The following is a 23,482-nucleotide window of genomic DNA, read 5'->3' on the forward strand; positions in this document are numbered from 1 at the left end:
GTAATAATAAAAATACAAGTTGCTTGAACAACTGTCATCTCCAACTAATTACTGCTAACTAATTGCTGCTTGAACAACTGTTGCCTTGAAAATTACTGCTAACTGATATTGATTATTTCCTACAAATTGCTTGTCAGTAATTGATGAACTTTTCTGACTAAATTGTCATTTCCCTGCTTGTACTGAGGAATGTTTGCAGCAAGTAATTATAATTAATATTAAAGTACTATGAAAATTTGGGAATTTGACAACCAACATTACAACATATTTTGTACCTATGATAATATGTATAATTTGTACTTACTTTCCATCAAAACTGGTTACATGTGGATCACCATAAGATTTACATAATGACAGATTATCACGATCTTTAACTTTCAACTAAACAAATATAATAAAATATAAGCTGTAGAATCTAGGAAACTTGATATTAAGAATAAAAGTAGGAAAAGACAATAGAGAGATATATAACAATATCTGACACAAACAGAAGTTTGCAATGAACTTTGCTTTTAATTAAATCCCTGTATACAAACAAGGATTGCTGCCCACCCATGTACCAGTAATTTCAAGATAAACAGGTTTTTGATATCAACTTACTACAAATAGTGTCCATTATTTGCTTTTGATAATTTGTTACTTACTTCAACAGAGCCAAATTTAGCAGATTGGTAGAGTAGCTCTCCAGCAAATATCTGTACTGATACATAAATTTCACGTGTCTGATCGCGATCTTTGAGTTGATCGATGGTGCCTTTTATTGGTATACGTAGCTTATTAAACCAGTTAGCAGAAGTGATGGAATAAGAACATGGTTGCTGTTCCTCTTTAGATTCCTGTACACCAAAAACTGCTTGTACAATTTCTTCTCCTGTTTGACATTTCTGTTCCTTTTTGCGTTCTATTTCTGTTCTAATGTACAGTTTACAACTATCACGATCTTGTGATAAACAGAAGAGTCTAGGTGGTATGGAGCATGAGACTTCAATATAATTAAATAAACCACCTTCATATACTGTCAGTTTCTCAGTGTGAAGCTGAAACAATGAAATAAATAAGTTATCCACCTTACAGATTCTAACTTTTATAAATTAAATGTCAGCTGGTTGTGAGAGTCTAGTTATAAAAAATATTTTATCATAAATAAAAATTTAAATATTTATTTAGTCCAAGAATAACCAGACAATTAAAATTAGTGCAAAATCATATCACATTTGATTTCAAATTTTCTTTATACTCCAACTAAATGTATTAAAACAGAGTAATAGAATTGTGTTTTACCTTCATGTTAGCTACAATGGTTATACTCTCTCTATATGGTCCACAATTATCATCTTTACAAACAGCTACAGCACAGTACAGCTGCACAAAAACAGTATCAAAGTTAACTAATTAAACATAGTATCATCAACATTTTGAGGGGTGATTTCAAGTTCAGGGGCAATAATCATAACAAGGATTACAAGGTTTCAGTGACAAAATTATAGTGCAACCCTAATTTTTGATACATTCCCCCCTTAGGATTAACTAAACAACTTCAAGATAGTTTAAAAGAAAAATCTCAAAAACTTGAAACTGCAGAACGTTTTAAAGAATTGCAGAATTTAAATCATTTACAACTGATCTGCAAATTTTATTAGGATTTGTGCTTGGGACTAATTGAACAATCTTAGCAAGTTTAAAAAAAGAAATCGGACCTGTAAAATGTGTACAAGAATTGTTCACGGACCTACGGATAGAGGTGGCAACAGTAACCATATAAAAGTTTTTTATATAAGCCAACCCAATATTCAGCCTCGTCGGTTTTCTCTGGGTCCTGCTAAAGACCCTTAAATAGAATTGAGCCATGTTAGTCCCAAAATGACCTAGTTTGTATTGAGTGTAGTTAAATCTCTCTCTCTCTCTCTCTCTCTCTCTCTCTCTATCTCTCTCTCAAAAAAATAAATTATTTGAAAATGATAACATAATTAAATACCTTGTCATTGATTTCTAATGAATTAATTCTGTCTTCTGTAAGAGTGATCTTGCCTTCTTCACCAACAAAACTTGTTTGGACTTGCTGTAGTATATCTTTATTATGGAACCAAGTTACTGCATATTTTAAGTTACTGGGATTATTCAAAGTTTTAAATTTACATTCAAAACTAACAGCCTGGGTTGCATTATCAACTATTATTTCCAATTCTGGTCTTGAATCTAATATTGGAGGTTCTGAAAAATCACAAAATTCAATAATGCATTAAATGTTATATGAAAACAAAAGTTCTAAGATTCATAATTCATTTCCTTGCAATTCATCATTTCCTAAACAATAGCTACCCATTCAACAAATAAATTCAGGAATGCAAATGCCTAGGTGATACATGTACGAGTTCACGGTTACTTTTGTAAGATGAAAGTTAGATGGATTTATATATCAATAAACGTTAATTCCAGACGGTGAGATTGTGTTCTGTTATATAACAATTATATATTTAATAAAATATGGATGTTTTTCTGGCCATACATACTTCAAATAGCAATTTGATTAAAATCAGATTTTAATTATTTTTCTATGTTGTACTCCGTTAACATTTGCGGTTAAATCGCATACATGTACTTTTTGAATAATAAAAATGTTTGTATTGGTAATATGCCTATTGCATTTGATTATACGAAAGTGTTTATGAGAGTGGTATTGGGGCATAACCATTTGGATTCAATGGTGGGATAAGAACAGAATATGATGTCATAATATGATGGTGACTGACAGTTTGTCTGTTGTCAGATTACAATGTAGTGAAAAAATAATAAAAAATCACACGAAATGAAAATATTCTTCAAATAGTGGACTTACCAATACTTAGATCAAAATTCTTGACAATTTCTCTTTCAGCAAATACAACATTCCAATCAGCTATAGCAAACAAACCTCCTCCAATACGTAACCTTCTTAACAGATCAGGTACTTTTTTCAGCCGTCTGTATTTTCTATCAGTGTCCACTAATTTATTATCAAAATATATCTTTAGACCTAATTGCTCACTCCAACTGAATTCTACTTTAACAAAACCTGTTATTTTTTTCTTGTTGTATTTAGGCTTAACATCCCATAATTTGTTGCCAAGCAACACCTGTAAATATAATCTGTTACCTTTCCACCACATTGTTATTCCATCACTGGACATGATCAACATTTTATTAACAAACTTTTGTATTTGTAAATTAAAAGACACTGTTAAACCTAATGGACAACGATTTAAATCCACGAGACAGTTCTGTTGATTAGTAAACTCAAGGTAGTGTTTGTCACTGGTGAATAATACAGCATTTCCACCTACAGGTCCAGGTATAAAGCTTGGGTTACCAAATATGGTCAGGTTATAAGATGATGTTACAAGAATATTTTTGATTATTCTCAGGAAGATAAAACGTTCAATGGTAACTTCTTGTACTGAAAAAAAGGGAGGAAACAAATTTTATCAAAAGTTATGGAATTATTATATCAGGTATTCATTCTAAAGGTACCATTCCATTTACCATTTCAAATGGCCCCGTTATTTCCACACAGCTTGTCAAATAATGGTATCTCAAAAAGTAATTCATTTTAATAGCTCAAATGTTCACAGCTTTTAACATAAAAAGTAGGAACTCAATTAATGGCCTGTGACCTTTAGAGTGAACAACACAATCTGATGTTAATAAATAACACAAAATACCTTTAACAACGAACAACAAAATCTAATGTTTATAAATAATACAAAATACCTTTAAATATTTGCCAGTCAGTTAATGATACTTCAGGCCTACATATCAAACTTCTATTGTTAGGATTGATAAAACCATTGGCATAACATTTAGAATCAATCACACAGATATTTTCCTGAAAAAATAAAATATATTAGTAATTTCAATAATTCAATTAAATATTCAGGCCTGATTAGATTTATACACTTAATACAAAATTATGATTCTGTTGGTTTTAGAGAGAGATAATATAATAATGTAAGATTCTAATGTTTTTACTATCCAAATTAAACTGAGTTGATGTACATTTAAAATTTTGATTGAAAGGTAGTTATATTTATATTAAAGGTTTGATGTGTCATTTGGCACTATAGGAATTCCTTGCAAGATATAATATGGTTCAATAAGTATATTGAAATTTCATCGATCTATATGGTGCATGAGCCTAACAAAATGTTGCCATCATTTATTGGTAGCGAACGAAACCTGATGGGCCTAGTTTAAATCTGATATAATTCGAACCAGTAGATTATCTGACGTTGGTATTTTGATTTGGCTTTCTTAATTAAATGTTAAATTAAATAAATCTGAATACAAATTTAGCGAGGTTTAAGCTGTGAAAAATTTAATATTTTAGCAAACAATGCTTATAACGCATCAATACTTTAAATAACATATTATATTCTATATTGAGTTCAAGCAACAAGCATTAGTCATTCTTGAGTGACTAATTTATGACCCTAGGAATATTTATTTCACCTGGTCAACAGTTTGTGATTTGAGGTAATATATTACATTACTTACCTGAATAAAACATCTATCATTGTCACAAGTCATACAAACAGGATCATAGGACACAAAGATTAGTGATTCACTTTTAGTAACACCATCAATACTAATACTGACTCTGAATGATGCTTCTCTACCTGGTCGACATGTAACAGATTCAGAACTGATGAAAATAGCTGAAGATGTGAATATTTCATCTGTAGTAATAAATATCTCTTCTAGTAAGTTAGGCTGTAATATATGTGAGACAATATCAGTTAAAAACGTCTCAAAGACAATGTTTAAGTTGTGTTCAGTCCAACTAGTCCATTTAGGGGTGGGGGTGGGGGGTGGGTGTGGGGTGGGGGTATCTTTGCAGACTGATTTGCACCATGCTTATTAATAACATGCTTAACAATTAAAACCATCAAAACATTAGAAATGGACACAAAGGAAGGACCATAAGCATTCATTATTGTATTATTGTACATAAGCTTTACTGCCAGAATCAAGGCTAACACCATACACAATTAAAAATGCTTTCATTGATTTTACATCGCCATCTTTATGTGTCTTAGTTAGATATATAAAATGATAATAATTATGCATTCTTTTCGTAAAAACCAACTCATTCAACATGGGGGTCTTTTCATAATCCATTATACATTATTACATAATAACAATCTTTACATTAAATAGTACATATCTTTACATTAAAATAGTACATATCTTTCACTTTTCAGGAATATGCGAACAATTCATATCACATTATGACTAGTTGTTGGTAAAAGTGTAAAGCAAAGGAAGTTTAGAAATCACTTAAAAAGGTGCATCTGTGTTTTACCCTGTGGGTTGTCAAAAGGTATAATTACCCTCCCTACCTCTCCAATATATACTTTCTTTACCTCAACTAATGTGAAGTGACAAGTCAGATTTTCAACATCTACAAATCCACTTCCAACAATTTTAATTTCGGTGCAGTCATCTTCTATCAAGTTACAGGTTCTGCCACCTTCTATATATTCTAGAACAGGTGGTTTGTTAACTTCTACAGAACAATCATCTCCAATATAACCATTATCACACTCACAAATACCTGATAATAAATATAGGATGATATGGTTTAAAGTCCTAATAAATCTATCCAACAGTGATATATTTAAACTGTTATAATACTAGTGATTGAGTTTTGATTGGTGAGTTCATAACCATGTTTTAATCTATTCACAGACTACTGATGTGCTTATTCACTGATTACTGATTGATCTATTCTGGGGTCGTCGCAAAAGGGGGAGGGCTGCTGGAGCCCCCTCAAGTACCACAATGATAAATTACATAGCCGGTTGGCATCCTTAGTGCGCTGCTGCGACCGTATGGAGACCAGAAAATGCACAACCTGAACACAATGCGAGAAAATGTCCCAAAAAATTACAAACTTGGAAAAAGAACCATGTTCTCACAGCTTTCCAGGTCAGATCGCAGAACCTCGGAATTTGTTTTGAACATGCTCAAAACAAACACACTAACTCGACGTTCATTGGGGACCAATGGCGACCTCAGCACAATATCTTGTGTTTCATCAATGCTTATGGTAATTTTGACACGCTCTGAGATCATTTTCCATAGCTGTAGCAACGCAGTAAGGACCCCACCCCGGTCTGACGGGGGTATTAGAAACCAAGATATCTGATAGTACTAAACATAGGTTTTCAACAATAATGAAATTCAACAAAATACAAACCTTGGACACATTTTCCTCTACCAGAACAATCAGATGGACATATAATGGAGAAGATATTAGGTATCTGTAGTGTACCAGTTACAGTAAACCATAAAGATATATCTACTGATATTACTTCTAAACATTGTTCTTTTATATTATCTAACATAACATTGCCCCAATCACGATCATCAGATAGCTGAAAATTAAAAATTACCAATCTTAATCATAAAATATTACAGGTCTACAGGTTGTGAAGGGGATCATGATTGGATACACCACTTTTCTTATCTGTAGGACATTTGCCCTGGCAGTGGCAATTGAGTTTTCATCTTTACATAGAGTTTAAATTTGTATGTTGTACACTGCTCATTGTATGTCCTGTTCGTCAAATGTATTAGCTATGTAATTGTCCAAACAAAACTTACAGATACGACTCTCTTCCCTCGAAATAAAAAAGAAAAGCTAAATCGCATCTGGTATAAATATGAGATCTGTTTTACAAAGGTAAGGACATGCCTCATTTCAATGGCCAATTCCATGTTATATATTGTTTTGTCGGTATCCTTTAATATGGAGCAACAGTTCTATATAAATGATTTGTTCATTAATTGATGTTAATATTGTAAAATGCCAACCCTCTAGTTAATTGCCTATGTATATTAAAAATTTTCACAACCATCACATTTCATGAAATATGTTATGATCAATTTGAAAGGTTTAAATGTCCAATACATCCACATTTATCCTAACAATGAAAAATCAGAAACCCCCGGATAGTAACATTTTACACCCTCAGATCATACTGAAAATTTAATTAAAAATACCTGAATATCCTCTATACAAGACTCTAGAGCATGATCAAAATCAACACCATCTAAAGCAGCACAATCTTTAACAGCTAAAGATGACTCAACAAAATTCTCACATATTGCTTTAACATCTTTTTCTTCTAAACCACTAGGTGTTGGCCAAACAGGTTCCTAAAATATGTGTAAATAATTTATGTTAAACAAAAATGTCAATAATGGAAAAACAAAAATTAGAAGTTACAGTGCTTCATGAGTTATACAAATCATTCACAGTGCCACCAGGGGGTGTTACTTTTACTGAAGTTGTACACTTATTAGCCCTTTCAATAGGTAAGGTTTTCAAGGAGATAGATCTACAAAAAGTTTAAATTTCATTTGCATTCCTCTTTGGGCCCTTTGCATTCTGTATCTGTATTCAAAATACAACTAGATATATGAAATTAGCAAAACACGTCTAAATTTACAATCCAAACATTTTGAAATAGGCTTTCATAAGTTCAGTAAGTTTTTTAAAATCCTACAAGTTTTGTCTTGTACAAACAATGTTCATAAGACTGAACCTGAATAGAGGGATAACTCTGAAATTTGTGACCGAAAATTTTGATAGGGTTCTTCCTTACCACCAAATGAAATGGAGTTTAACATCCTACTTTTCTGCACCGACTGGGCTAATAAAGACGGGGTATACACCATGCAGTTTGCTATAAGGGAAAATTGGCCTATACAGCAGCACTATCTCCTACTGCCAAGGGTTCTTTTATATCCTAGCCAATGTGTACACAGGACCTCGACATAGTTCCTTGCCGGCCCAGCCAACTTGACAAGGGGGAACCATGCTGGAAAATCCGGATGAACTTTCCAGGCCAATGCAGGGATCAAACACAGGAAATCTGGGTTAGTGGGCCAACTGAGCCACCGTAGCTCCCCCTTACCACCAAATGAACAATCCCGGCAAAATTGACAAAAAATCAAAGGGGTGGGTAGAATGATGGGTGGGGTCTGTGGCAATATACCTCCACACTAAATATGGGCAGATAAAAATTACCAATACAATTTTCAAAATGACCAAAGCATCAACATTTGGTAAAAAATGTTCTACCTTGGGAACATAGTCTATTTCATATTCAAAGATTTCTTTTTCATCAGGTGTAACACATTTATTTGGTTCAACAGCTAAGTTCAGGATTTCATCAGTTACATCCACATCTACAAGAAAAAAATAGAAAACATCACTGTAAAGTTGATATCATTGACTTTTACAAATGAAAATACATTTGACAAAACAGATCAAAGTCATTATTTTATATACATAATGTTTCTGAGTCAGTTAAAATTGTTAGTAATCAGGCAGAACTCATTAAGCCGGTGTATATGTCACTACACTATTGGTTGGGTTTGTGTATCCATTGACACGTTTCATGGAAGATATGAGATATAATTACTATATGACATTTAGATGATAGCTTTAGACAAGGTGTGTAGGTGCTATAAAACTTACATCTAGATTTGCCCGATTTTTTATTGGGTGGACGACAATCTAATCTATAACTGTCTAATTCACATAAATTATTTGACTGACAACTACAGTAAGACATAGGTTCTGGTTCATCTTCATCATTATCATCTGGACAATAACCATTGTATAATGTCTCTTCTTTAGATACCCTACAAAATAAATAGTAAACATATCTATTCTCCATTGATTTTGAATCATTTCAATCACAATTGATTATGAATCATTTCAAGTTGATCTTTGGTAAGTGTCATCACCTTTTTTTAAATAAAAAATTGAAAGGGATTGAGAAACAAACATAGCCTATATGACCTGTCATTCCTTTGTTTTGAATGTAAGAACTGATCAACAATAAATATAAGTGTATACAAATTTTCTATTCAACTTAACTATAAATAATATGAGTTAATAAACAATATCCTACCTCCAAGATTCAGAGAATTTGTTGATGTATTTTTTACGTTCTGTAAATAGTTTTCCGCTTGACATAAGCAGATCATTGTCATCATCTCCATCATACACACCACATAAACCTGTTATATAAAACACAAATGTATACACTACATACACCTGTTATATAAAACACAAATATATACACTACATAAACCTGTTATATAAAACACAACTATATAACATATACACCACACATTTACTTGTTATATAAAACACAAATATATATCATATACACCACATAAACCTGTCATATAAAACACAACAATATATCATATACACCACATAAAAATATTACATAAACAAAACAATATATCATTCACCATATACACCACATAAACCTGTTATATAAAACACAACAATATATCATATACACCACATAAACCTATTACATAAAACACAAATATATATCATTCATCATATACACAATATAAACCTGTACATGAAGCAAGTGAATCTGGTTCTACCTAGCATCAGAATCACATTTACAGAACAACATATTTTATTAACTTAAGATGAAAGAATTATTACCTTGTGTGTGTTCAAAATCAGCAGCGGATGCTTTAATCCAAACATTAATAAAATTAGACTTAGTTTTATAAGATTTAGCACCAGACTTGATACTAACAGTTGTTCCAGTAGGTAATACAATCTGAAAAAAACAACAAACAAACAAATAAAATTAAATACCACTTTAAAATGAGTTCATAATGTATTAACACAGATATTTAAATAATATTGTACAGTATTTGTATCTGTAATACCAACACAGGTGAGAAAGAATCATTTATGATGAAGTGCTGTTGATATGATAAACCCCATTAGAGTCAACATAACCTACAGACTCAAATTCCTGGGTTGCATCATCCCCAGAACAAATAGAAAGAATGATTGATAGATTAATGGTGATGACAATAAATAGATAATAAAACTCACCTGATATTTGGAGCCTTTGTATCTTAATATCTTTAATCCCCTAGTCATTTCTCCATTTTTATATACTGTTATTTTCATAGGTGTCTTTTTTCCCGTATTTTTGGCACCACATCTGTCAACCAAGATGACATCATCACCAACACGAACTGCCACAGCACAATTGCAGGAAGCAAAACCATTACAAGAACGATAGAATGTTCGAACCTGTTAAAAATAAAAGCATTAGATCTGAAATCAACCACTAAATAGACAACACGATATTTGAATTTAAGCCAACTACTACCAAGAACGAAGAAAAAAATATTATGATAAGCATTCATATTATTACTTTCATTCTTTTAAATAAAATACAAGGTGAAATAAATATAATATTCAACAATGTTCAGGGAACTTTATTGCAGAACCTAATGCTAGAAATGGGGTGTTAATACAATGTCTTCAAATCATCATTGTAATATCAGAGATACATGTGTTATTCCCTTGTGGTTTTATTTATCTTTAGCATCAATTGTTTACCTCATATGGCATGGTGGTGTGTCTGTACATAACAAATTCTCCTTCCAAAAAGTTATTGTATTTCCTAAAAACAAACATGAATCATTTACTCATACAAATTAATATGGATGTTGATCTTTTAGGATTCAAATGGCTAATACTATATATTGACCAGAGTTTTTAATTCTCAGTGCATACATATTTACCTCACCTAATGATTACATATTTCCCACGAATCTTAAAACAATGATTAAACATGCATTATGCAAGAGCAAAATCTGCTTATTACAAGTCTTTGCTTTAGGCCTGAAATGTTATCTAAATTATCAATTAGACATTAATTAACTTATCCAGACCATAATAAACTCTCGATGTCAAGGCTAGCCTTCGATGTTGGCTGGATTAGATTCATATATGCCGCTAACGGCTATTGATAATAAAATCAATAAAAGTGGATAATCGAGACTATGCTGTTTATATTGATGATTTTAGTAATGATGACCGAGACTATGCAAAAATTTCACCCGCTTCTTTCTCGGCTCATAGTGGATCAATTTGACTGAAATTTTCAGCGAATTACCTTTACACTATCTAGTTTTTAACTATTATATCGAGAACTGCCATCTCTTTATCTTATCTTACATAATGTAACTTTAATTATTAGACTTCTAATAAAATTGTTTAGAATAAACAAAAATCATTGATTTTTATTGCTGGCTTACCTAACCACATCCATAGCTAACTGCTACTACTTAACTTTTAAAGTAAAAATGATTTAAAGACATTTCAACCCACCTGCCATCAAATGTTCTCATATGAGGATCATTAACTGACCCACAGATAGATTTTTTATCTTTATCTATAACATCTACATCAACAACAGTAATTTGCTTTATGGTTGTATCTGTACTACCATCACATATTGTCTCAGATGATATAAGTAACTTTCCTTTAGAATTACCATCTATAACACCGTCAATAGTAGCACGGATTGGTAACTGATAATAAAATACAATAATAATCTCATTCCTTTCTATTTGAAATCTAATTCGATTCTAAATTGTAATCTCATTCTATTCTAAATTGTAATCTCATTCCATTCTAAATTGTAATTTCATAAATGTCTCAATTATAATCTCATTCATTTCTCAATTGTAATCTTATAAATTTAACAGTTGTAACCTTATTTATTTCTCAATTGTAATCTCATTCATTTCTCAGCTGTAATCTCATAAATTTATCAGTTGTAATCTCATAAATTTCTTCATTACGAACTCATAAATTTCTTCATTATTTCTCAGTTGTATTGTAATCTCTTTCATTCATCAATTGTAATCTCTTTCATTTCTCCATTATAATCTCATAAATTTCTCAATAAAAATCTCCTAAATTTCTCAATTATAATCTCATAAATTTCTCAATTATAATCTCATAAATTTCTCAATTATAATCTCATTCATTTCTTAATTTTACCAATGTTATTTGTTTGTATTCTGTTTAATATACTTACCTTCATGTTTTGATTCCAGTTATTTGATGTAATTCTAAATTCACATTGTGAATCACCAGAAGTACCAATTACAGCTTGAAACAATGGATTTCCTTGAGGACATTGTTTCCGTTTACCAGTAAAATCTGTCAGTTGTGTTTGTATAGTGGTGACACCAGTTGTTCCATGACCAATAGGACACAGTAGATGTGGAGGTACGGTTGATTGTAAATAGATGAAAGATGTCATGGCTCCTTCATATAATTTTATCTCGGTTTGATTTAAATACTGAAATAAACAGATAAAATATTCTACAATAATTACTCGGAATGATTCAAATTTCTAATGACATCTGTTTTTATAATCATATCACTAACATAATAAAATCTTTTTAGATTTTATGGTCTGATCCATGCCAAATAAGAAAAATTTGAATATTTCTCCCCAATAAAGATCAAAATTGTCTATGGCAAAATTTAATTACCGGTACCATTATATTTCTCAACCAGAGAATGAATGTAGTTCATTTTATAACACATCATATTCAAACCAACCCATGACTCCTAATTATTGGTTATTCGATCACTATCCCATCCCACTTAAAGAGAGCAAAGTACTTTGTCCGAGGAGGCTATGCATGGGTTCGTACTTGTAATGAATCCTAAAAAATGTATAAATATCTCATCGACAGATTGGCATGTCTGTCTCAATGGCACATCTGTCTCAAATTTCACATACAATCAAACTTTATAAATCAAGAACTCTTTAAACTAACATGAGAACATGAACGTTTACATACCAGAATACCAGCTTCTAAGAGTACACTTGATTGACCAGCTCCTTGTGTATTATCACAATCATATGAGAAACATGGTATAACTAAACAATACGCCTGTAAAAATATAAAATATTTAAAATGTCAAAAAATTAAAATCTCAAGCAAAAGTAGTATAAAATGTTTTTTATCTACTAGAAGTCTTGAAAATAAGTGGTATTAGATGCTTCTGAATTTAAAACAAACCTTGTTTGATGCACGGCACATGCCATTATTTATAACAATGTGGCAATATTAAAAACTGAAGAATTTAATATTTGTTCCTAATCAAAAATATACTCAAATGCCATTGTTCGGTCAAATCTATTTTTTTCTAACCTGGAGAGTCGTGGTGGCTTAGTGAGTAAGATGTTGGTTCACTAACAAGGAGGCCCCATGTTTGATCCCGGTGTTGGCCAAGAGAGTTCATTGGGAATTTGGTGTGGCTTCTCCTTGTCAGTGGTGCAGAACAGAGAGCCTGGCGAGGTACAACATATTGTCATTCAGATCTTGTGTACACATTGGAGTGCGCTTAAAAGAACCCCTGACAGTTGGATTTCGAAAATAAGGGACTTTAATCCTTAATTCAATTCATTTCATATTCACCTGTACACCATATGTCCATTGGGTATATTCAGTTTCTAGTAAAATACCCTCAGATTCAGTTGTCAGCTTCTCCATTTTAATTTCTGTATCACTGATAAACCATTTAAGTTTATAAGCCACATCTCCTCTCTCCAGTCTTGTAAACTGACATCTAAATTCTGTTACATTTCTATCAGAGTTAAATGTCACATTTATGGTTGGCTTTACAAATATAGCAGGAAGTTCTGAAATAAAAATAAATATCTCATAAAATTGTAAAGAAAAAGATATTTGGTTTAGGTCATAAAAAAAATTGAATTGTTAGGATCTGATGTGTTTTTTGGGTAAGTGAACAGTCTAAGATACAGTTAATTTTTCATATTTGAAATATTAACTGACAAAATCTAAATTTATAAAAGTAGACATAAGCACCTCAAATTTAATCAAACCCACACATTTATTTTCATCAAAATCAAAGGATTTAGTCAGTTTAATTGATCTTTTGATCCAATGTTGAGATAAAACCAATCTCATGTCAAAAACAGAGGACTTTGATTTATTGTAAGGATATGAAAATGGAACTTGCCCAAACACCTATCACAATAAAACACCAGATGATAATGTTTGATCATCTTATTTAGAACTAAATTTTGAATTGCTTATACTGGAATCTAAGTGCTTAGAATCAGCTATTATTTGAATAGCAACTGTTTCAATATTTCTTTTATCAGTAAGTCAATAGGGCAGATATTTTTTTTCACGAATGATTTGAGATTTCTTGTACTTACCTGTTATAACATTGAGTGTTTGTAGAACGGTAGTATGGGCATTATACACTTCTAAACCTCCAAAAACAAAAACACCATTACATTCTCCTCTACCAGATCTATAACCACCAATTCTCAATGAACTCTGTTTCTTTCCTCGGGTTAATCGTTGAAGATATTTCATGGATTTCCTAATCTTTCCACCAGTTTTCAATTCTAATCCCAATCCACGTTCCCAACTGACTTCATATTCCTCAAATACATTCAATTTCTTGTAGGGTAGTACAATGGTCCATTCTTTGTCTTCTGTACTGACGGTAAATAGAAGACGGTTTCGCTGGTAATAGACAGCGATACCTGTAGAATCAGCAACATCTCCACCAGTAGATATAAGATACATGTTCTCACAGAAAGACTCAAATTTGTTGTAGAATTTAAGTGTGAATCCCTTGGAGCAGTTGTTTGGAGCAGAGAGAATAGGATGCAGATTAGAAGTTTGTACTGATTCTTGTCCAGCGTTACAACGAACCGCTCTTCCACCTCCAAATCCTTCTACAAGACTTGGTTTTCCAGTCAATACCCAATCCAGTGATGGAGTCTTCAGCATAGAATCAACAATATTTTCAAATGGATATCGGCTTATGCTTATGCTTGAAGCTGAAAAGGGTAAAACAAAAAAACAAAAAATAAATGTTTATTTTAACATAAATACAATTTGTAGAGAATATAATGAAAGTTTATATTTTTTTATAAACAATAATTATTCAGAGTATTCTGAAAGTACTATGGAACAGCCTAACTCTACACACATCTAAAACACCTTGTTTAATATTTCAAATCAAATCAATACTTCACATTGTCATGTATGTTCATTAATATTAGTATTACCTTCAATTTGTGTCCACATTGTGTTATTGGTAGCTGGATCACAGAATAGAGTTGGATCATCTTTAAATATCTGTCCACATTCATAACACTGACTATTTATTGTACAGATATCATCCTGTAATAAATATATAGATTGAAATGAAATGGGGTTTAACATCCTACTTTTCTGTACTGACTGGGATAATGAAGACAGATTGATTGATATACTATGGATCGATCAATGGCTGTGACTTGCGCACTAAACTTATAAAAACCTTTAAAAAGTTTTATGGTCGTCATATTGACTTGATTGGTAAATATAACATGTCTCTCTCGGCTATTATTCTAGATATATTTAATTGACGCGTATACTATCTCCCTGATTATGTCTACTACATCGTTAACACGGTTCATCACGTGCATTTTGCATACCGATAGTAATTTGGCCAATCACACTATTTTATCGAGATTTCATGTAATAGTTTGGATGCAGCTATGGCGGGTGTGGCGCCAGGCAGGGTAAGCTTACTCTTCCGGACACCAGTTACCACTGTTTGTCATGTATTTTGTACACGGTGAACAGTCCATTTGTTGATTACACTATTTTGCCTATACCGTTTTTTTAGGACTTCGAATTTTGTCTAATGGTTTGGATTGTTCGTACTTGGTTTTATTTTATTACATGATAAATATTCAAAAGTATTTACGCAAATTTTTAGATGCACTTATCTGTTTAGACAAATTATACGGCTTATAATGAGATTAAATTATATTCTTAAAAGTTACTAAGAATACTGATTCATAATTTTTTGTATGATCTGTATATGGTGTGTGTTCAATTATCGATACAATATTTAATAATTTTTAGTTCAAATGGCTGTTTATGTGAAAGTGCTAATTCATTAATATTACCCTACATTACATTAACAACTTTTGTATCCAGTGGAAGGATGGGGTGAGCATATGCAAATGGACAAATTCAATTAAGTATCTTAATGTACCAGTAATTCATTAAAATTCAACAGTTAATTGAACCTGAAACAGAACAGAATTAAATAACTTACCCGTGGTTGACAAGCAGATGGTGTACAGACTTCACAAGAAGGATTATAAACTATATGTGTTAGTGGTATTTCACTGACTAATATACCATTATTACTAATAGTTATATTGACATTTACATAGCCTGGTAATACACATTTAACTTCTTCAAAACTAACAAATATAGCTGGCATTCTTGTTTCATTCTCAGGCTGGTCATATTTACCACCAATCTAAAAGATATATTTTATACCAATTTTATAACTTGATTTTGACAATCTATAGCAGACATAAAGCATCAAGGATAATCCAAAGTCTATCTTCTTTCGGAAGACAAAACAATGTTGTAATTCAACATTTTCTTTTTATTGAAATGTATGGGTATCAATCGGGAATTATTTTTTTCAACGATGACAAGTAAACAAACAATAAATCTAGTAAAAGTATTTGAGAATCGAATGACTGTGATAAGAAAAGGTAGTTCAGAGCTAATCCAAACACATGAAGTCCGATTTTGATCATGGTTATCTAGCAACTTTTTTTTCCATTGTTGCTTTGCTGCTAAAATGGAAGTTTAACTGTACCAAGTGGTCACACAAAATATTAAGTAATGATTTTTTTCACAAACAGGTATGAATATTAAATTATCCAATATAAAGATAAGTACTAGCATTTGGTTACATAGCTCACACATTATGTCACAGATTTGTGACAAGGAGTTTTCTTTCAAATAGCGAGTATCTTGGATAATCTCTGAGCGATATACTGATATACAAAAACAGTATTGTGGTCAACATTACAAAAAGTATATATCACAGTATTTTACTGCACCTCTACTAAAGTCAACTTATCCCATGATAAATCAAAATAATGAAAGATGTAAAATAAGTTGTTTTTACCTGTATTGTGTTAAAGTGACAAGTGAGATTATTGTTATCTATAAAACCACTACCAATTATATTGACTATATTACACTTGTCTAGTAGTATATTACATGTTGTACCAGTTAATATATAGTCTAATATTGGTGGTTTACTTAAATCTATAGAACAATCTTCACCACCATATCCACTATTACAAATACATTCACCTAAAACACAAATATAATTTATATACAAAACAATCAGAAAAATGCACACCAACAGAAAGTGTGATATGACTGATCTTGTGGCTGAACTTGCAGACATGAACAGAATTTTAATTTAATAATCATTTGAAGTTATTAGCTCCACCCAACAAATTCATAAAGTGTTGTATATTTATGATTATTTTTCCCATGTATTAAAGATACATTATGGGAGATTCGATAACGAGTTGGCAGTTCTCACTATAATAATTAAAAACTAAATAACGTAAAGGCAATTTGCTGAAAACTTCATTCAAATTGATCCACTATGAACCGAGAACTAAGCGAATGAAATTTCTGGCTAGCCTCGGTCATCAGTACGATAAACAGCACAGTCTCTATTATCCATTTAATAGTTTAATCGAGAAGGAAAGTTATGCAGTAAATCGGCTCACAATCCACTTAAGATCGCAGGCTAGCGATGCCATCTAGAGTTGATTATGGTCTGGATAAGTTAATTAATGTCTAATTAATAATTTAGATAACATTTCAGGCCTAAAGAAAGACCTGCAATAGACAGATTAGCTCTTGCATAATGCATATTTAATAAATGCATTGACATATATCTACATGTATCAATATTAACATATATATCTTACTGTCTGAACCGACGTAAATTTTAAACAGATCTCTTCAATTATGAACAAACTACTGAACTTCAGTTATTATAAGCTTTATCTGTGTGTTTGAAATTATCTCTGGTTAAATAAAAATCATTGTACAGTTAAATATCCCAGCGAATAAAAAAGTTCTCTGTTGTAAAATTGAACTCTTCACAAACTTGACATCCAAGAAATACAAAAATGGAAGCTAATTACGTCACTTATCGGGATAGATCATTTCATATAAGGGGGTCGCAGCAATTCAAATTTTGTGTATGAATAAGCTATAGTTTGGGCGTTTACAAACATAAATATGCCCATAGTCCGTTATTTTGTTTCCGTCTTGTCTTAATTATTTGGTTAGAGAGTTGGGTGGGAAAATGACCACAGGTGCAATACAAAATGAAACAACATTCGTTTTACAGGCCTTGAATCTCACCCTTAAATATCTTTAATAATGAATAGGTATATAACGTTATTTTTTTTATAAATACCAAAAATTATTATCAACAAATTGGTATCGGTTTAATAACAGGGTGACAGTTCCATGTTTTTCTATTCTCTTTCTTCGAATATTATTTCCGTTGTTCAAAAACTGTTCAGAATTTTATAATTGTGCGTCTCTGTAACAAAATTTATTTCCGAAAATCCTGGCTTCGTTTTGTAATTTACAGGGCAATGTATCCATACAATTGTACTCTCAGTTATTAACTATATATTAATATACAGATCTATATTGCATTTCTATTTTTTATACTTTCGATGGCCTACACTACAGAAGATCTGACCAGTTTTACTCAATCTGTGTTGATGTTTCTAGTGGTTTACCCACAGTTCCGTGCATCACCAAGAACGCGCTGTAACAGACCGTTTCATCGGCTAATCCCAAACTTCAACCAAAACGCCGGTAATATAACAACTCTTCCAGATCCTAGTGTAGTAAAGACAAGTAATTCGAAATTTTGAACTATAAAAAACGAAACGAAATAGGATCTGTGTTTTAATCAGATTGTAGGCAGATTTAGCTCTTGCATAATGCATGTTTAATAAAAAAAATAAAATAATAATAAACATACCAGCAACACAGTTTCCTTGTTTACTACATTCATTAATACATAATGCCTCTGTTATCTGTACATTAGGTTGAAATACATCTCCTACTGTAACCCACAATTCAACATTAAATGTGATCTCAAAGAAACATTCGATCTTGAGATTTTCTAGAGCTGTATTTGTCCAGTCAATATCATCTGTTACCTGTCAAAAAATGTATTAACAGAATAGAAAGCTAAAAAAATAAATAAGAGGAATCAAAAGAATGCAAATCAAAGAAAATGGTAATATGCATTTTAAAAATACTTCAGATCTTGTCAATTCTATTTTTTACTAATTAAACTTTGATTTCGGTAAAGAATAAAATTATTTAATTACCCGGTAAGTTTGATATGTTGATTTATTGTAGTGACTATCTGTCTATATTTAGAATTTTAGGTACACAGATAGAGTCTATATTGATATATAACTGATTTCATGTTAAAAAGAGAGAGAGAAATGGGGTTTAACGTCCACTCGACACAAACTAGGTCATTTCAGGACTAACATATAGTTTAATTTTATTTCAATAATTCGCTTGCGCGTAGGGGTCTTTAGCAGTGGGAGGAAACCGGAGGACTCGGAGGTTGGACAGGCGACCCTACTCCTTGTCACGTACAACCAGGGATTTGAAACCCCGCCAGTTGACTCAATGACAGACTTTATGATACAGTGCGCGCACGCTAACCATTCAGCCATCCAACCCCTCCCCCCCTCAATGACAGACCTTACAATCTAATCCAAATTGGCCATTCACCACCCATTCCCCCATATGAAAGAATAACTAACAAATAAAGAATGCATATTCAGAAAAATATTTTTTATACCTTGATATCTTCCATGCAAGATTCTACAGTTGTAATGAAATCTATATCTATTCCTATTAAATCCAGACATTTAGCTCCTATAGAAGTTGTTCTCATGAAATTAGTACAGATAATTCTAGCTTGTTCTTCTGTTATATTACTTGGTGTTGGCCAATCTACATCCTGTACAATAAATATACAAATTAGTCAAATGTTGTTTTTCAAATCTGAGGTCTTGTAAGACTGACTATCAACTATATTTTTGATTATTGTTAATGTGAGATGACATTGGTTTTGCACTAGACAAATCCTAACTTACAGGAACTATCTCAGATATATTTTTAGTAAATGAAGATGGTTTATTCCATGTGGATGATTCTTAGACATCTTTATCCTAATCTCATACAACTATGTAAATCTCAGAGTTATGTTTTTGCAGCAAAAAAAAAAACCTTCAGCTATCTTATGTTGTTTAGTGACAAATCCCAAAATTTCAGACTATTTTTAAGTGCCCATATGCCTTAGTCAACTTAAACTCACTATAACTATCTACCTTTCATCAATTTAATTAAAATTGATAATTTAATGACTGTAATAAAAATACTGTTAATACATTTAAGTCAATTTCAACAATTTTTCAAAATAAAGGTTAACTTACCACATGTACATAATTGATATCATATTCAAATATTTCTGTTGTTATCTGTGATACACATTTAGTTGGCACCTTTGCTGTTTCCATAAAAGTTGATGTTACATCAACTCCTGAAAAATAAGCAAAAGTGTCATTGACTAATATATTAAGCATGGCAAACCATTAAGGGTTAGTTCCCTTTATCTAATATTTGTTTGCCTAGATAGTTTATCCAAATATTACAATTTGTACAAACAGCCACAAGTTTGTATATTTAGGGAACTTCACTAATGTATGTAAGTTACATCATATGACCAAAATAAAAGGGAAACACTGGTTATCGCCAAAAGTGATAATCATTAATTTTACATGAATTAAAACTTTTATCTTTTAAACAAACAACTTGTGACATATATTTGTACCTTTTCTGAAGCTTCTCTTTTTAGAACTCTTTGTACCAGCACAATTAATTACATCCAGGCCCTTGCTACATACACTATCCATATTTTGTGTACATTGACAGAATTGTGGCATTTCAAATTCGCCTCCTTCTATGTCCTCTGGACAGAAACCATTGTAAAAGGTACTAGTTGCTCTACAAATATTGAAATAAATATGAGAGGTCATGAAAAAAAAAATTCAAATCATAAACAGTGATCACTTTGTTTACTTGTACTATGGCCTATTTATATCAAATATAGAAGCATTGGAGATATATTATGAGCAAACACTAACATATTAGCTTTCAAAATGAGGTAAATTAATTAAGCCATAATATATATATATATATACATGTAAATAATAATTTTGAAAAAAATACCTCCAGCTATTAGAGAATTCATTTGGATATTTTCCTGTTTCAGATGATACTGTCATATCAGACATCAACAAATCATTAGATTTATCATCATCAAAACTTCCACATAATCCTATTAAAAAAAACCATGGCATATCAATAAATAGTCTGTAAAAAGTCAAATTAATCATAATGAAGGAAGAAATAAACATTAATTCTGAACACTGAATAACAACAGAAGTTTTTCATGAGTTTGTTGATTATTAATTATATGATTTCAGTTATTTCCTTTAATAATTTTACAATAGGCTATAGGACTACCAGAAAAATTATATTATTTTGGTTATTTCATTTAATAATTTCACAATTTAGGACTACCACATATATAATTTCAGTTATTTCATTTAGTAATTTTACAATTTAGGACCACCACAATAATTATCTGATTTCAGTTATTTCATTTAGTAATTTTACAATTAATGACTATCACATCACAATAATTATACTTTTACAAAATGAATGTAGAAAATTTAACAAATTACCCATAGATTGTTGATAATCAGAAGAAGAAGCTTTCACCCAGATATTAATAAATTTCTTTCTACCATCTTTGACAGTAATAAGAGTTCCTGTTGGCAAATAAATCTGAAAAACGCCAACATATATATATACTTCAAACTCTATCTTTTACCTGTCCCTGTATCAATTAGCAGAAAGCTACTTATCTTCCTAATTTTTCTGAAAACAAACCGCTCAGATGGGGACATCAGATCCTCAAAATAATTGTCTATTGCTATATTATACCTTGGATAAATCTTTTAGAATTATAAAAAAAGCCTAAATCAGCTTTCGGTCTTTAAGATAATTACCCTATATTTTCGTCCACCAGAGTATCGAATCATTCTTGTCCCTGATGTTAGTTCTCCATTTATATACATCTGAACTCTCAATGGTTTTCTGCCTTTCACTTGACAACGATCTATAACTATGATATCATCTCCAGATCTGACAGCCACACCACAATTACAAGAGGCCTTTTTACCACATGATTTGTAGAAAGCATGTACCTTAAAATAGATTACACACACAAGATTAACATCAAAACATTATTTAATATGTTTCCTAAATATTCTCCAAGACTGTATTAACTAGTCAGCTGTAATAATAATATGAGTCATATTTTTAGTCCTTTCATATGTTCAGGGTGTTGCAGGTAGGTTACGCCTCAGTCATATTTGTTTATTTATGGCTATAATCCCACTTAACGACTTTGAATCAGTGGCGGTAACCTGAATTATATTCATACCACACGATCTCTAAATATCGTCAATATCAATGATGGCGGTAAGGTTATTGATATTATTATAGCTGAACTGGGAAATTACTAGTTTCAATCACTATCGGTTGTATCTTAAGAGTAGAATATATCAATATGTATGTATGAATGAAATAATCATGTGACAGATGCGATAAAACAGATTGATTCATCACTTTCAAAGATGATTTACAAGACCAAGAAGATTTTTATAGATTGAATGGTTGAGACTAAGCATGTTAACCCACTGAGGGCCCAAATAAGATTATTTATATATCTATAACGTATGTTGTTCAACTTATTTAATATAAAGTTAGTGCTAATAAATTACCTTTCAAATTCAGACCAATTTATCCAATTCATAAGCCTAACAAAAGGGCAAACTATAATATTAATATTTGTGAAATAACTCACCTCGTATGGAAGTGTTTTATGCTTGTACAAAACAAATTCTCCAACCAAGAAATTGTTGTATTTCCTGTGAAAAATGTAAGAAAGAAATATCTTAATACAATACATCTCATTCATGCTTATTATATTATATTTTAACACAAAAGTTTCACATTTTTAATCTATATGATATGGTATCCAGAAAAACTTGTTATCAATTCCAAAATTTTGTAACAAATGTTGTTGGAACCAAACGTAATCTGTGTTCTGTTTAGTAATAAAATGAAAGCAAAATGAAAATAAAAAAATCCAGTAAAAACAAGTGGACTCAAAATATGTGGAAATATGCCAGAGTGATAAGTGGTACTGAAATGCACAAAAATGTTCCTTGTGAGTAGAAAGCGTCATGTTCAACTTACCTGCCATCAAATGTAGTTAGATGAGGATCATTAACTGATTTACATAAGGCTTTCTTATCAACATCTTCAATAGTTAGCTAAAACATCCAGTTTATATAATCATATATAGACATATAGAGACAGACACATATAACAATAATGGAAAGCTCATCAATAGATTTGTCCTACCCTTTTACCATAAGAAATGATTTATATATGAATTCCTCATAGTAAAATAATGATATCATAATATTGGTGTTAGAAAAGCTATGAACTATTATGACCATTCTGTATTAGGCTAACTCTGATGATTATATATATATGTTTCAGCTTAACTCTG

At 31.3% G+C, this 23,482-nt stretch overlaps 1 protein-coding gene across 1 annotated transcript in view; it reads right to left on the reverse strand.

Moving 5' to 3' along the window:
- Positions 1-23,482, reverse strand: part of LOC126816797 (uncharacterized) — a 112,182-nt gene that overhangs the window by 42,148 nt on the left and 46,552 nt on the right. The window contains exons 66-98 of the mRNA XM_056099289.1: positions 23,164-23,240; positions 22,769-22,832; positions 21,909-22,106; positions 21,582-21,684; positions 21,064-21,172; positions 20,666-20,838; positions 20,268-20,374; positions 19,631-19,792; positions 18,788-18,968; positions 16,883-17,073; positions 16,007-16,216; positions 14,964-15,078; positions 14,097-14,732; positions 13,330-13,553; positions 12,709-12,801; positions 11,931-12,197; positions 11,216-11,418; positions 10,442-10,505; positions 9,926-10,129; positions 9,521-9,641; positions 8,964-9,072; positions 8,525-8,691; positions 8,126-8,232; positions 7,042-7,197; positions 6,236-6,413; positions 5,400-5,590; positions 4,531-4,746; positions 3,748-3,862; positions 2,837-3,433; positions 1,976-2,211; positions 1,282-1,362; positions 645-1,037; positions 305-381 (exon numbers count right to left, since the gene is read on the reverse strand). Of these exons, the coding sequence (XP_055955264.1) occupies positions 305-381; positions 645-1,037; positions 1,282-1,362; positions 1,976-2,211; positions 2,837-3,433; positions 3,748-3,862; positions 4,531-4,746; positions 5,400-5,590; positions 6,236-6,413; positions 7,042-7,197; positions 8,126-8,232; positions 8,525-8,691; positions 8,964-9,072; positions 9,521-9,641; positions 9,926-10,129; positions 10,442-10,505; positions 11,216-11,418; positions 11,931-12,197; positions 12,709-12,801; positions 13,330-13,553; positions 14,097-14,732; positions 14,964-15,078; positions 16,007-16,216; positions 16,883-17,073; positions 18,788-18,968; positions 19,631-19,792; positions 20,268-20,374; positions 20,666-20,838; positions 21,064-21,172; positions 21,582-21,684; positions 21,909-22,106; positions 22,769-22,832; positions 23,164-23,240 (6,125 nt within the window). The remainder of the gene's footprint in view (positions 1-304; positions 382-644; positions 1,038-1,281; positions 1,363-1,975; positions 2,212-2,836; positions 3,434-3,747; positions 3,863-4,530; positions 4,747-5,399; positions 5,591-6,235; positions 6,414-7,041; positions 7,198-8,125; positions 8,233-8,524; positions 8,692-8,963; positions 9,073-9,520; positions 9,642-9,925; positions 10,130-10,441; positions 10,506-11,215; positions 11,419-11,930; positions 12,198-12,708; positions 12,802-13,329; positions 13,554-14,096; positions 14,733-14,963; positions 15,079-16,006; positions 16,217-16,882; positions 17,074-18,787; positions 18,969-19,630; positions 19,793-20,267; positions 20,375-20,665; positions 20,839-21,063; positions 21,173-21,581; positions 21,685-21,908; positions 22,107-22,768; positions 22,833-23,163; positions 23,241-23,482) is intronic.

This window comes from Patella vulgata, chromosome 3 (assembly GCF_932274485.2).
Source record: "Patella vulgata chromosome 3, xgPatVulg1.2, whole genome shotgun sequence".
NCBI lineage: Eukaryota > Metazoa > Mollusca > Gastropoda > Patellidae > Patella > Patella vulgata.